At 44.6% G+C, this 15,496-nt stretch overlaps 1 protein-coding gene across 3 annotated transcripts in view; it reads right to left on the reverse strand.

Moving 5' to 3' along the window:
* LOC106091151 (uncharacterized) overlaps positions 1-15,496 on the reverse strand; it is a 613,012-nt gene that overhangs the window by 60,963 nt on the left and 536,553 nt on the right. For all 3 annotated transcript variants that reach the window (XM_059361085.1, XM_059361084.1, XM_059361086.1), the window contains one exon: positions 10,476-10,652. In XM_059361085.1, the coding sequence (XP_059217068.1) occupies positions 10,476-10,652 (177 nt within the window). The remainder of the gene's footprint in view (positions 1-10,475; positions 10,653-15,496) is intronic.

Genomic DNA, 15,496 nt, shown 5'->3' on the forward strand with positions numbered 1-15,496 from the left:
GGCAGCAATACCAGGTTATGAATCGATTAAGACCATACTTGACACAGTTGTTGAAAGTCATTCCATAACGATATGTGCAAAATTTTACCCAAATCGGATAAAACCTTATAGAAGCTAAAGAAGTCTAATTGGGAGATCGGTTTATAGGGCAGCTATATTAAAACATGGACCGATTGGCCCATTTACAATTCCAACCGGCTTACACTAACTTATATGGCAGCTGTATATAGACCGATTCAGACCATATTTGATACGTATATTGAAGGTCATGGGAGAAGCCGTTGCACAAAACTTCAGCCAAATGGGATGATATTGTTGTTGTTGTAGCAGTTTGTTGTGTTCAATTCTTCGTCTGCATGATTCTGTTGAGCGTTAAGATCCAGGAACTCTGCGACAAAGATGGGGGTGCGTCCAGAGGGATCTCGGTCTGAGTCGAGTGGGTCTGGCTGGGCAGTTAAACAGGTGATGTGTTTCGTGTGATCCCCGGTCATAATGGGAACATACATCCTGCACGTCGGCATCAATCCTTGCTCCGTAGGAGTTGCATCTGTCGGACCGTAATTGAGCCAGAACCAGTTTGGTTTGCCGGGAGAGGGGGGAGGGGTAAATTTCTTTAGGTGCAATGGGAGGCGGTCGTTCTCCAAGGATAACATTCATCCGGTAGCTATTTGCCCCATCTGCTACCGTGTCTGCATGAATGTTGTCTAGACCCGCGTGATATACCGCTTAATCCAGAGGTTCTCTCTTGTAGCGCTGAACCTCACGCTCTAGATCATGTAGATCTACCTTAAGGCTTCTGGGCGGTGGATATCTATCCACAAGATGATGATTTGCATGATCTCTGCGATAACAGCCTAAAAGGCATTGCTTAGACAGCATGTAGTTATCGCATTGGTTGGATTTTTGTCTCCTGATGGAGGTGATCAACATGAGGAGGCAACTCGTCACAGTTCGAAGGGGCGGAATTCTGACAGATCTGAATATTATTCCAATGCGTGTCACAGAGCTGACGAGACCACACTGGCGCTGCATAACTTACCACAGACCGGCCAATGGCTTTGTACGTGGTCAAACAGGTTTTTTTTGTCAGCACCCCAAGGGCAGCCGGCAAGTGACTTGAGGGCCTTGTTTCTACTCTTGAATTTCTCGCAAATTGCTGTGGCATGTTGGGAGAATGTTTCTTGCAGCGAAATATGAGGCAAGTTCATTGAGGTAGACTTTCAACCTATCGCAGATGTCATCAATGGGTTGGGGACCTGATGCCATGATCGTACAATCGTCCGCATATAATACGATCTCTATGCCGTCTATAGGGGCTGGGCCAGAGATATCACCCCACCTTGGGTAACTGCCTGTTTCACTCTACAGTGCTTCGACTTCTTAACTTAACTACAGTGCTTCTTCCACAAATGACTGGCGACCACACAGTTATTTTGCGACTCAGCGTTTAAGGCCTGGCCGGAGGGACGTGTTGGCGATGTCCTAAAATAGTTTGACATGGCTGACCATATCGAATGCCTTCGATAGGTCATGTGCCATGAGGATCGTCCTATCACATGGACTGGGCAGATTGAAGCCACGGCAAATGTATGCGGCGATGGCATGCAAAGCAGTTGTTGTGCCATGTAGTTTTCGAAATCCCTGTTGAAGTTCGGCGAATGGAAATTCTCCTACGAGGCCCGCGGGGAGTAATGCCTCAAGCGGCTTTTCTACTGGTGAGAGAATGGAGATCAGTCTGTACGACTCCCCCCAAACTAGGATAATAATTGCGCTCTCTAGAGGCTCAAGAAGTCAAGATTCCAGATCGGTTTATATGGCAGCTTTATCAGATTATGGATCGATTTGAACCATATTTGATACAGTCATAACAAAACACGTCATGCTTAATTTCAGCCAAATCTGATAAGAAGTGCGCCCTATAGCGGCTCAAGAAGTTCAAGATTCAATATCTATTCCAGATATCCGACCCATAGACACACAGATTAAGTGAGAGGCAGCCCCTGCGGCTATGAGACTTAAGGCGCCAAGAGAATGGAAAGAGGATAGGAGCAGCTCATACCATCGTGGTAAAATCGAGGCAACGATAGGAAACCTGGAAGGAATGGAAGAGGTTTCCGGTCGGATACCAGAGACGACACTTAAGGTCGAGTACGAAGCACTGCTGCCAGCGGCACAGCCTTGGATTGACGGAATTCTGGTATTGCTATCTGAAAGATCATGCTACACAGATGAAGATGGAGCTAGAGGACAGAGTGGATCTGGCGGTTTACATTGAGGACCCAGGGACTGAGTGCTGTTTCCCACTGCCTGACCATAATACGGTCATGCAGGCGGAAATCCGGGCGATCAGGTGGTGTGGTGTTAACGCGAGGACGTCGAGTGTAAATATCTTTACGGACCATCAGGTCATTAACAACCAGGACTGTAAGGTCACGATTAGTCTTGAAGTGTAAAGGAGAAGGAGATAAATAACTTTTCTGAGGATAGCACGATCCGCATTGTTTGGGTGCCGGGCCATAAGGGAGTAAAGGGGAATGAAAAAGCTGACAAATTGGCAGTGCTTGGTTAGCCCAAAGCCTTTTGGGTCGACTCAGTACGAGTTAAGGCCGTGGGCTACAAACGCGAGCATGTAACACTGTCGAACAGCCAAACGGTCGGTAGGACGACGAAAATCCTACTGATGCATCGAAGTAAGCAGGTAGTCAATATAAGGGATGTGCTGGGATTTTCCACTCACGCTCACGAGAAACAATTTTACTCTCGCACGACTCACGAGGCACTCGCGACTAACGAGACACTCGCGACTCACGAGACACTCGGGACTCACGAGCCCCTCACGAAACATTCGCTACTCACGAGACACTCGTGTCTCACGAGGCACTCACAAGACACTCGCGACTAACGAGGCACTCACGAGATACGAGACACTCGCGTCTCACGAGGCACTCACAAGACACTCGCGACTAACGAGGCACTCACGAGACACTCGCGACTCACAAGACACTCACGACTCACGTGACACTCGCGACTCAAGAGACACTCGCGACTCACAAGACACTCGCGACTCACGAGACACTCGCGACTCACGAGACACTTGCGACTCACGAGACACTCGCGACTCACGAGACACTCACGACCCACAAGACACCCACGACTCACGAGACACTCGCGGCTCACGAGACACTCACGACTCACGAGACACTCACGAGACACTCGCGACTCCCGAGACACTCGCGACTCACGAGACACTCGCGACTCACGAGACACTCGCGACTCCCGAAAAACTCGCGACTCACGAGACACTCACGAGACACTCACGACTCACGAAACACTCGCGGCTCACGAGACACTCGCGACTCACGAGACACTCGCGACTCACGAGACACTCGCGCCTCATGAGACACTCACGAGACACTCGCGACTCACGAGACACTCGCGACTTACGAAACACTCGCGACTCCAGAGACACTTGCGACTCACGAGACACTCGCGACTCACGAAACATCGCGACTCATGAGACATTCGCGACTCACGAGACACTCGCGACTCACGAGACCCTAGCGACTCACGAGGCACTCGCGACTCACGAGACACTCGTGTGAGTGTCGCATAAGTATCTCGTGAGCATGATTGCCCACGCACGAAGAAATTTAATTTAATCACGGGCACGCACGAATACGTGCCTGGATTTCGATTTCACTCACGAAAACTCACGTGCACACCTTTAGTCAATATAGCTTTTGGAATCATTACAGCACACATAGGACTCACTTATACAAAATCGGTGCGGCAAGCATGTGTGGGAGCATTTCCCATGTCATTGCTTGACTTTCGCAGCTAACTCGGTACACAATATCAGACATATACAACTTAGGGTCGTGATATGGGTAGGGATTTTGTAAGTAGCACAGAATTCCTGACTTAGATTTTATTTTTAGAGGTTACTTGCCATTATTGAGAGCACACAACAAGCTGATTACTGGCTTAGGTGTATGTCCCATAGTGGCATGGAGCGGATTAACATCTACACCCTCTTTTCAACCGAAGCTAACCCAACCTACCAGGATTCGAAACTAGGCATTCAGCATCTTAGTTGTTACCTCTGCGCTACGACGTGTAGGGTTTGGTAAAGGGAATTCCTGAGCCGGGAAATTACCGTAATTCCCGTCTTCTTCGTGTCAGCTACCTGGTAATTTCAAAATTACAGTGTAATTCTTAAATCCTTAAATAACTTTTTTTTCATCCAAATTGAATGCGTTGGAAGGGACCATTTCTCTTAATATGTCTTTGGTCAAATTGGTACTCTCAACGTATACCTAATATGAATTCATAATCCAAGGTGGCCGATACGTATTATTAATTGAATGAACTCATACGCCCCCATGTCTGCCAGTCACGGGTAAGTTGAGACATTCGTACTCTACTTTTAAGCGAAATATAGCATGCTAGAAAAAGTTTGGGAGGAACGTATATAGCAGCACACTCTATTTCCATTTGTTATCTTTTTATGCGAAAAACCCACAGGGAAACATTGCAAAACTTCTTTGCAAATAAAAGTTTTGCTGCAATCAAGTTTAGATTAATAACATGTGGACATTACTCCAAATTTCCTAACATCATTTGTGACAACCAAAGCTATTTGCAGGGAGAGCAGGCAAAATAAATCCGGTGCTCATACCTGGGTGAAAATTGACTAGTTTTTATAACCCACAACTCTTTACAGAGGTTCCAAATCAAAAAGTTCTGCAAATGAAGTCTGCAAAATTTCAACGTATAAGGAAAAATGCTTGATATAGGTTATATAGGATTCCCCCAGCCAAATTTAACCATGTTTTTAGTTTTACATCCGTTTTCTAGTACACTTTCAATTAACTAATTCCACTCATTCAAGTCAATCAGCTTCTTGTTTTTCTTTAATTAGTTTTTATTTTCTTTTCTTTCCATCTGTCTCTCTAACATTCCATGGCAGACAACTTCTTTTAAGCTTAATATCCTATAAGCAGCTTTGTGGCATTGACAAAGCACCTAAGGGATTCTCATCCTTTGGACGTAATTGAAGTTAAGTCAGGTAATGCTGTCTTTAATTAGTTGTTTGACAATGTTTTCAATTTCAGACCAAGTGCCTGTTACACATTCTATATCTGTTTTATGACAGGCTGATGGTTTTAAAACGAAACTTGCGCTCCCTGAATGATAAGAGTTATATAGACCATCTGGTTAACAGGTGAAGTGAGGCTTTATAATGCAATAATTATGGGCAGAGTGGAGTCAATTCAGTTAACTTATGTCATAAAAAACCCATTACATTATATGATATGACATGACATGACATGACATGTTTCAATTATAAAAATATATAAAAAAAAAAATTGCAAACCACAACAAAACAAGTAAAAGCGCTGTAAGTTGGGCAAACAGTGATACTGAGTAAACATCTTGGATTGGACTGATGAGGCCGTTAGATAAATTCGTAACGCTTTTTTCCTGCATAACTTAAAAGCAAGTCTCAGCAGTAAACCAACCGTTGGTTACAATGGTTCAAAAGTAGTTTATGATATATGTAGAGTTTGCTGGATTATGTTACTTCTAAACTTTAAGCACTATGTCACTGAATTGAATGTAGGGTTGCCAACATTCACAAGAACTAAATAACAAGTCACTCCTTATGTACTTGAAGATATGATATGCAAATGTGGGTATATGTATGAATGGGCATATGTATATAAAGGGTGTTATGTTAGAGTAACAGAAAACAAAAACAAGTAAAAGCGCGCTAAGTTTGGCCGGGCCGATTCTTGGCAACCCACCACCATGGATTCTGCAAAATTATGGGAGCTATATTTTTGGTTATAGACCGATTTGGTACGTACTAAGAAGTCATAACAGAACACTATGTGCAAAATTTCAGACAAATCTGAAGAAAATTGAGCCTTCCAGGGGCTGAAGGAGTCAAATCGGGAGATCGGTTTATATGGGAGATATATCCAAATCTGAACCGATAGGAACCGTACTGGGCCCAGTTGTTGGAAGTCATAACAGAACACCCTGTGCAAAATTCCAACCAAATCGGATGAAAATTGAGGCTTCCAGGGTCTGAAGGAGTCATATCGGGAGATCGGTTTATATAAGAGCTATATCTGGTTATAGACCGATTTGGACCGTACTTGGCACAGGTGTTTGAAGTCATAACAGAACACTATGTGCAAAATTTCAGCCAAATTGGATGAAAATTGTGCCTTCCAGGGGCTGAAGAAGTCATATCGGGAGATCGGTATATATGGGAGCTATATCAGGTTCTTGACCGATTTGAACCGTACTGGGCACAGTGGTTGGAAGTCAAAACAGAATACTGTGTGCAAAATTTCAAACAAATCGGATGAAAATTGCCGCTTCTAGGGGCTCAAGAAGTCAAATCGGGAGATCGGTTTACATGAGAGCTATATCAAGTTATTGACCGATTTGGAGAGTACTTCGCTTAATTGTTGAAGATCATAACAGAACACTATGTACAAAATTTCAGCCAAATCGGACAAAAATTGCGGCTTCTAGGGGCTCAAGCAGTCAAATCGGGAGATCGGTTTATATGGGAGATATATCAGGTTATAGGCCGATTTGAACCGTACTTGGCACAGTTGTTGGAAATCATAACGGAACATCACTTGATCAATTTTATTCAAATCGGTCAAAAATTGCGGCTTCCAGGGGCTGAAGGAGTCAAATCGGGAGATCGGTTTATATGGGAGCTATATCAGGTTATAGACCGATTTGAACCGTACTTGGCACAGTTGTTGGAAATCATAACGGAACATCACATGATCAATTTTATTCAAATCGGACAAAAAATGCGGCTTCCAGGGGCTGAAGGAATCAAATCGGGAGATCGGTTTATATGGGAGCTATATCAGGTTCTTGACCGATATGAACCGTACTGGGCACAGTTGTTGGCAGTCATAACAGAATACTATGTGCAAAATTTCAGACAAATCGGATGAAAATTGAGGTTTCCAAGGGCTCAAGAAGTCATATCGGGAGATCGGTTTATATGGGAGCTATATCCAAATCTGAACCGATATAAACCGTACTAGGTTTAAACTTTTATTGAAGCAATAGGCAATATCTGAACACGCCTTCATCCGCAAGTACCTACACAGAATGTGAAAATGCAGCTCACCATTCTGCATCTACGATGAAAAGAAGAAGAGGTGGTGGATCATGCAGAGCACACAGGCTTCCGCTTTCAACACTGGCGAAAACAGCCGGTCTGGACTAGAAGAGCAGATCGATGAAATAGGAGCGGAAAACCTAACAACGAAAATGTGCAGCAGAGAGGGCAGCTGGAGAGCTGTGACAAATTTTGTCGCAGTAATACTCAGCTGAAAGGAAAGAGACCTTGACGCGACATAAATGATAAAATGACTGCTATAGGGAGAAGGCACCTGAACGCAGGAACACTATGACGTATGGGGTAAGTGCCACAGGGCATCTAACTTGATGTAATGCGAGAGCGGTGTCGAGTTGATTCACATATCCCGAAAGATAAGGTGTGTTTTTAGGTGTAAGAGACCGACGGGCATCGTTAGACGCATAGTGCATTTTCCACCTTAAGCCACAAAAGGCTTTGGATACCCACCACCTCGGATATATATGCAAATCACTTTCGTCATAATCCGGTGAAAAATTCATAATTTATGCCCCCACAGCAGCTATATCGAAATAAAGTCCGAAATGGACCAAATTCGACAGGGACATTGATTCATTGGCCTAATAAGTACAAGTCATTGTTCAATTTTTTAGAGCAAATATTGGTTTTTTGGTAGCTATATCCAAATATAGACCGATCTGAACCATATACGATACGGACGTCGACAAGCCTAACATAAGTCATTATGTTAAATTTCAGCGACATCGGATTATGAATGCGAATTTTATGGGGTCAAGACCCTAACTCGAGAGATCGGTCTATATGGAAGCTATATCCAATTCTGAAGCGATCTGAGTCAAGTTACAGAAGGATGTCGAGGGGCCTAACGCAACTCACTGTCCCAAATTTCGGCGCCATCGGACAATAAATGCGCCAGTTATGGCCCCAAGACCCTTAATGGAGAGATCGGTCTACATGAAAGCTTTATCCAAATCTGGACCGATCTGGGTCATATTGCAGAAAGATGTCGACGGGAATAACTTGACTCACTGTCCCAAATTTCGGCGACATCGGACAATAAATGTGCCTTTTATGGGTCCAAAACTTTAAATCGAGAGATCGGTCTATATGGCAGCTATATCCAATTCTGAAGCGATCTGAGTCAAGTTACAGAAGGATGTTGAGGGGCTTAACGCAACTCACTGTCCCAAATTTCGGTGACATCGGACAATAAATGCGCCTTTTATGGGTCCAAATCCCTAAATCGAGAGATCGGTCTATATGGTAGCTATGTCGAAATCTGGACCGATCTGGGCCATATTGCAGAAAGATGTCGGTGGGAATAACGTAACTCACTGTCCCAAAATTCGGCAACATCGGACAATAAATGCGCCTTTTTTATGTCCAAATCCCTAAATCAAGAGATCGGTCTATATGGCAGCTACATCCAAATCTTGACCGATCTGGGCCATATTGCAGAAAGATGTCGGCGGGAATAACGTAACTCACTGTCCCAAATTTCGGCGACATCGGACAATAAATGCGCCTTTTATATGTCCAAATCCCTAAATCAAGAGATCGGTCTATATGGCAGCTACATCCAAATCTTGACCGATCTGGGTCATATTGCAGAAAGATGTCGACGGGAATAACTTGACTCACTGTCCCAAATTTCGGCGACATCGGACAATAAATGTGCCTTTTATGGGTCCAAAACTTTAAATCGAGAGATCGGTCTATATGGCAGCTATATCCAATTCTGAAGCGATCTGAGTCAAGTTACAGAAGGATGTTGAGGGGCCTAACGTAACTCACTGTCCCAAATTTCGGCGACATCGGACAATAAAGGCGCCTTTTATGAGCCCAAAACCTTAAATCGAGAGATCGGTCTATATGGCAGCTATATCCAAATCTGGACCGATCTGGGCCAAATTGAAGATGGATGTCGAAGGACCTAACGCTTCTCGCGGTCTCAGATTTCGGCGAGATCGGATAATGGATGGGCCTTTTATGGGCCCAAAACCCTAAATTAAGAGATCGGTCTATATGGCAGCTATATCCAAATCTGGCCCGATCTAGGTCAAGTTACAGAAGGATGTCGAGGGGCCTAACGAAACTCACTGCCCCAAATTTCGGCGACATCGGACAATGAATGCGCCTTTTATGGGCCCAAAACCTTAAATCGAGAGATCGATCTATATGGCAGCTATATCCATATCTGGACCGATCGAAGCCATATTGCAGAAAAATTTCGACGGGAATAACTTAACTCACTGTCCCAAATTTCGGCGACATCGGACAATAAATGCGCCTTTTATGGGTTCATATCCTTAAATCGAGAGATCGGTCTATATGGCTGCTATATCCAAATCTGGACCGATGTGGACCAAATTGTAGAAAGATGTCGAAGGGCCTTACATTACCCATTGTACCAATAAATGAGCTTTTTATGGGCCCAAAACCTTAAATAGAGAGATCGGTCTATATGGCAGCTATATCCAAATCTGGACCGATCTGGGCCAAGTTAAAGAGGGATGTCGACTGGCCTGACACAATATGAGGCTTTTATGGGTCTAAGACCCTTAATCGGCGGATCTGGCTATGTGACAGCTATATCCAAATCTGAACCGATCTGGGGCAAATTGAAGAGGATGTCGACTGCTCTAACACAATTTACTGTCCCAAATTTCAGCAAAATCGGATAATAAATGTAGACCGAAGACCCCAAATCGGCGAATCGGTTTATATGACAGCTATATCCAAATCTGAATCGATCTGGGCCAAATTGAAGAACCGATCTGGGCCAAATCTGAACCGATCTGGGCCATCAAAATCGGTTAATAAATGTGGCTTTTATGGGTCTAAGACCCAAAATCGGTGGATCGGTCTATATGGGGGCTATTACCAACCTCCTAGAATTTTTTCTGATGTTCTCGCCAGGATTTGAACCCAGATGTTCATTGTTTTAGGCGGATATGATAACCTCTGCGCTACTTTGACCTTTAACACGATATAGCTCCCATATAAACCCATCTCCCGGTTTGACTTCTTGAGCCTATGGTGGGGGCAATTCTTATCCGATTTGGGTGATATGACTTTTACTATGATCTTCAACATCCAATTTTTATGCTTTATCCGGTTTATTGGCTATTAAGAGCTATCGTGCAAAGAACTTGATAAATGTGATCAATGTTGGAGGCTATATAAGATTCGGCTAGGCCGCACTTAGCTCACTTTTACTCGTTCATTCTGTTCCTCTTAAAAAAAAAACCAACACCCTATTTCTATCATGAAACATGTGCAATTTGTTCAAGTGTCTGTGTGTAATAATTACCTGGATTTTATCACAATCCGACCATGTTTTTAGTCGCGGCTCAAATTTTTTATCCTTCTCGTTTGTGCTGGGTGCGCTTTTAGTTGAGCTACTCGTATCCTGTGTTGAGATCCACACCAAATTACCCTTTGGCTGTTTAACTAAAATTAACGCATGCTTGCCATGGGGCACATCATGCTACTCCAATCGCATTCGAAGGAGAAGGGAAAGGAGGGGGGAGAGCGATGACAGGTGGCATGAAAGAAAAATAGAGAAAAGAAGAAAATTAAATTAGCTGCCTGAGGGTCCAGAGCACACTCTGTATTTTTTTGTATGAGGAAAAAAAGTGAAAGATTAAAAATATTTTCTTTTTCTGTATACAATAAAATTTTTTAACAAAGTTTTAATCAAACCACAATATAAGAAATGAAAGCAGTTTTAAGTGGATGCAGCAATATAAATTCATTTGATAAGGACACTATATTCTATAGTAATTTAAAGGAATATTATGATCATATAAATGTTGGTTAGTTTTTTTGAAAATTTCAAGTAAATTTCGAAGAAATGTGTTCTGCAGGCTCGCGGTTTATATTGGAGATATACCAACCGGCTCACGATGAGATGGGATAAAGATTGGTAGAAGTAGGTCTGCTATTTTTGAACAGATCAAGTTTTGTTCACGCAATTTCAAATGATTCGAGCTGAGATGAGAGGCTAGCCACAATCCGCATAAAAGCGAAACTCTTCAACATCAGCCTTATGTCTGCCCAAGCCCCGACGGAAGACAAGCACGAGCAGACCAAGGATATTTTCTACGAACGCCTAGAGAGAGAATGCCACCGCTGCCCTACCCATGATATTTAAATCGATGCTCAAATCGGTGTGCAACCGTCTCCAACTCCAGCTCGTCATCGCTCATCCTGCAGATATATGTCTCTCCTTACACCCAGCAAAATTTGCCCATGAACATTCCATTAAGTAACTGGGACAAACTGAGAAGTTTGCCGCAGTTCCCTACACCCATCACGTCGTCAAATACCTGACGTTACAATGAGCAGTCAGGACTCCTATCAGCAGTCCTATGGCATGCTTTCTTAGTTCCAGATAGAGCGACGACCTACTTCGCGAAATACTCGGACACAGGCACTTTGACACGCAATAACCTACAGCATTAGCCCACCGCCGAGGCCACCATAGCGCAGAGATTAGCATGTCCGTCTATGACGCTGAACGCCTGGGTTCGAATCCTGGCGAGAAAATAAAACAAAAATTTTAGAGCTATCCCCTCTTAATGCTGTGTAAGGTATTTTGCCGTGTAAATACTTCTCCCCAAGGAGGTGTCGCACTGCGGTACGCCATTCGGACTTGGCTTTAAAAAGGAGGCCCCTTATCACTGAGTTTAAATTTGATTCGAACATCACTCAGTGATACGTGAGAAGTTTGCCCATGGGCAAACTTGTAGTTGCAGTAACCTACGCTTTATTCGCCCAGTCATCGTTGAAGGTGTCCACGTTACCAAGAAGCTCACACAATGGAGGTCTTATTGATTTCATAATAAGATCTGCAGCAATCAGCTATCCATTACTGGCCAGCTTCTCTGCCGCTTCGTTCCCTGCCACATTTTAATGGCCTGGGACCCAGAATAGCCTGATAGCCTTTCCCATGGTAGGAAGAAGCTCTTTGGATCTACTAACAGTTTTGACCTTACGCTGCTCGACGACAGCGTCTTTAGCGCTGCCTGGCATTCCGCGTATATCGTGACATTCTGATCGGACCGCCGCTCCCGCATCAACATCATCTCCAATGCCTTCAGGATCGCGAAGATCTCTGCCTGAAAGACGCCAGACTAAGACAGAAGTCTATAAGATTCCCTGATTCCTGTTCCGGTGCCCCCATCCAATTTAGACCCATCCGTGTATACAGAGGGTCCCGGGAAGGGCGGGGTGCCTTCAACCCAGAGATGCCTTTTCGGGAGAACGACTTCCAAGGAAGGAAGGAAGGACTTCCCTGGTATGTAATCAGTCGCGTCGCATATAGCTTGGCGCCATCCCCCCACAGAACTGAAGTATATCCTAAGTTAAAGGAACACCATCTACCTGCCTCCCTCAGTTTCATGGCGATCATTGTTGCCACACACCCAACATATGGTAGAAAATTAAAATTTGCCCATGAACATTCCACTAAGATACTGAGACAAACTTCTCACATATCACTCAGTGCTGTCCGATCCAAATTTTTAAGCTCAATGATAAGGGGTCTCCTTTTTATAGCTTAGTCCGAACGGCGTGCCGCAGTGCGACACCTCTTTGGAGTGGCATAGTACCCCACAAATGTCGCCAGCACTAGGAGGGGAAATCTGTAAGCACCACACAGGCTGGAACATTGAGGTCCGATCTGTGTGGTGTTCATTGCTATAAAGAGAAGCTTAGCTGCGAGCTATCGGGCGTGTCCACAGGTTGCGGATAGGGGAATGCTCCATGCGGAGTAGCTGCAACGGCAGTCGCGGACAATCAGCGGTATCGAGCGAAGAGTCACCGTGAGAGGCCTGGTGGCACCGGCTCTTGCAAAAATACTGAGTGCCTATGATGCTCGATGTGACAAGGCGAGTTATTGGCAAATTTAACTAATCAATTGTTCCCGCGGTGATCGGTCCTTGGGACCGAAACGGGCTTGCTCACACAGGAGCTAGACGAGGATCGCAAACTCCACGTGGAAGTGTTGCTACAACAACAACAAAAACATAACCAACGCTGAAAATTGTTTTTGATGTTCTCGCCAGGATTCGAACCCAGCCGTTCAGCGAAATAGGCGGACATGCTAGTCTCTGCCCTACGGTGGCCTCCATATAGGTGCAAAGGCTTAATATTGAGAATGGCATTCAGCATGTCTGTCGAGGCACTTCATCTTACCCCAGAGATATGCACAGCCGCGGTACCGTGTACCTTCTCCATCATCCTGTGAAGGGCACAATTATTCACAGTTTTGTGTCACACCAGACAACCATAGGTGGGAATTGGTCGAACGACCGCCGTCTTCTTCCTTGGGCCCCAACTCCTTTCTATCGAGTTGGGACGGTAGTAGAGCGCGTTCAGTTCCCTTTTAACCCTTGCTTCGACGTTTCTTTCCAGTTTAGTTTCTGGTCAAGAATCACGACCAAGTACTTGGCCTCCGAAGATAGCGGTAGCTCCACTCAATTCGGGACAGGTCCCTTAAAAACACCCAGCTTTCTTTCCCCGGTCAAAAGACATTCTGGGATTTACGCCCATGCGCACAGCTTCCTCAAATCTCCTTGAACGAGGTCGGTAACAGTAGAGAGTAAACGGCCGCTCACCATGATGACGATGGTCCGCTTAAGCAACGACCTTCACGCTTCCCCTCTTGAAAGATCTCAGAATCCCATTGATCATCAAAAGCCAGAATAGAAGAGATAAAATCCTTCTTCCGTAGCTTTTTTGGTCATAATCTTCCTTATCGAGCCCTCTGCCTGTTATGGCATTCAGCTTCACTCTCGAGGCACTTCCCTTGCCCCAGAGATAAGCACAGTCGCGGTTCCCTGTACCTTCTGTACCAATTATTCACAGTTTTGTGTCACACCAAACAACCATAGGTGGGAATTGGTCGAATGAGCGCCGTAATCAACCAGTGCACCGTCCTCTGCCTTGGGCCCCAACTCCTTTCTATCGAGTTGGGACGGTAGTAGAGCGCGGTCAGTCCCCTTTTTGACCTACGAAGATAGCGATAGCTCCAACCAATTCGGGACAGGTCCCTTCAAATCGACCAGCATCCTTCTCCCGGTGAAAAGTATTCTGGGATTTATGTCAAGCCCGTTGGCCCTCGCACATGCGGACAGCTTCCTCAAATCTCCTTGAACGAGGTCAGTAACAGTGGAGAGTAAACGGCCACCCACCATAATGACGATTGTCCGCGTAGGAAACGACCTCCCCCTTTTGAAAGATCTCAGAATCTCATTGATCACCAAAAGCCGGAATAGAGGAGATAAAACCCTACTAGCGGAGTTTCCCTGGTCGTAATCTCCTTTATCGAGCCCCCTGCCCGTTCATGCCCCGATAATCCGGCCTTTTAGCATCGTACCAACCCAATTTACCAAAAGAAGGAGAATTTTCATGTCCACCAGAGCGTCATGTACAGACTCCAACTTCACATTATTAAAAGTCCCTTCTATGTCCAAGAAGGCCACCAAAGTAAAGTTGCTCACACCCAAAGGAGTAGAGATATCTCTTTGGAAAGGTTAGAACTGAGGTGTTGGCGCAGTAGTGTGCAAAATTTCAAGGCCCTAGGCTGTCCGGGCGACTTTTGGCAAGTCCCTAAATTTGGTCAAATCAGTATTTTGAAAACTTGTTGGAGCTGCCACATCTTTTGTTTGTGGTCCGATTTCCGATGGGATATACCAATTTCGTCATTCTGTTTGCAACTCCTCGAAATATTCATCTAAGACCCCATAAAGTATTTATATTCTGGATCTTAGACGATTACGCCATGCTACTTCGTCTGTCTATCCATCTGTCTGTTGAAATCTCGCTACAGTCTTTAAAAATAGAGATATTGAGCTTTAACTTTACATAGGTTCTTTTTTTTGTCCATAGGCAAGTTAAGTTCAAAAATGGGCTATGTCGGACTATATCTTGATATAGCCCCCATATAGACCGATCCGCCGATTTGAGGTCTTAGGCCCATAAAAGCCACATTTATTATCCGATTTTGTTGTAATTTGGGACAGTGAGTTGTGTTAGGCCACTCGATATACTTCTTCAATTTGACCCAGATCGGTACAGATTTGGATATAGCTGCCATATATACCGAACTCTCGAGGCCTATATGGTCTATTTGGCTCCATAAAAGGCGCATTAATTGTTCGATATCGACAAGGAGTTGTATTAGGCCTCTCGACATATTTTTGCAATTTCGTCCAGATCGGAGCAGATTTGGATATAGCTGTCATATAGACCGATATCTCGATTTTTGGTTTTGGACCCATAGAAGGCGCGTTTATTGTCCGATTTCACCGAAATTTGGGACAGTGA

This window comes from Stomoxys calcitrans, chromosome 1 (assembly GCF_963082655.1).
Source record: "Stomoxys calcitrans chromosome 1, idStoCalc2.1, whole genome shotgun sequence".
NCBI lineage: Eukaryota > Metazoa > Arthropoda > Insecta > Diptera > Muscidae > Stomoxys > Stomoxys calcitrans.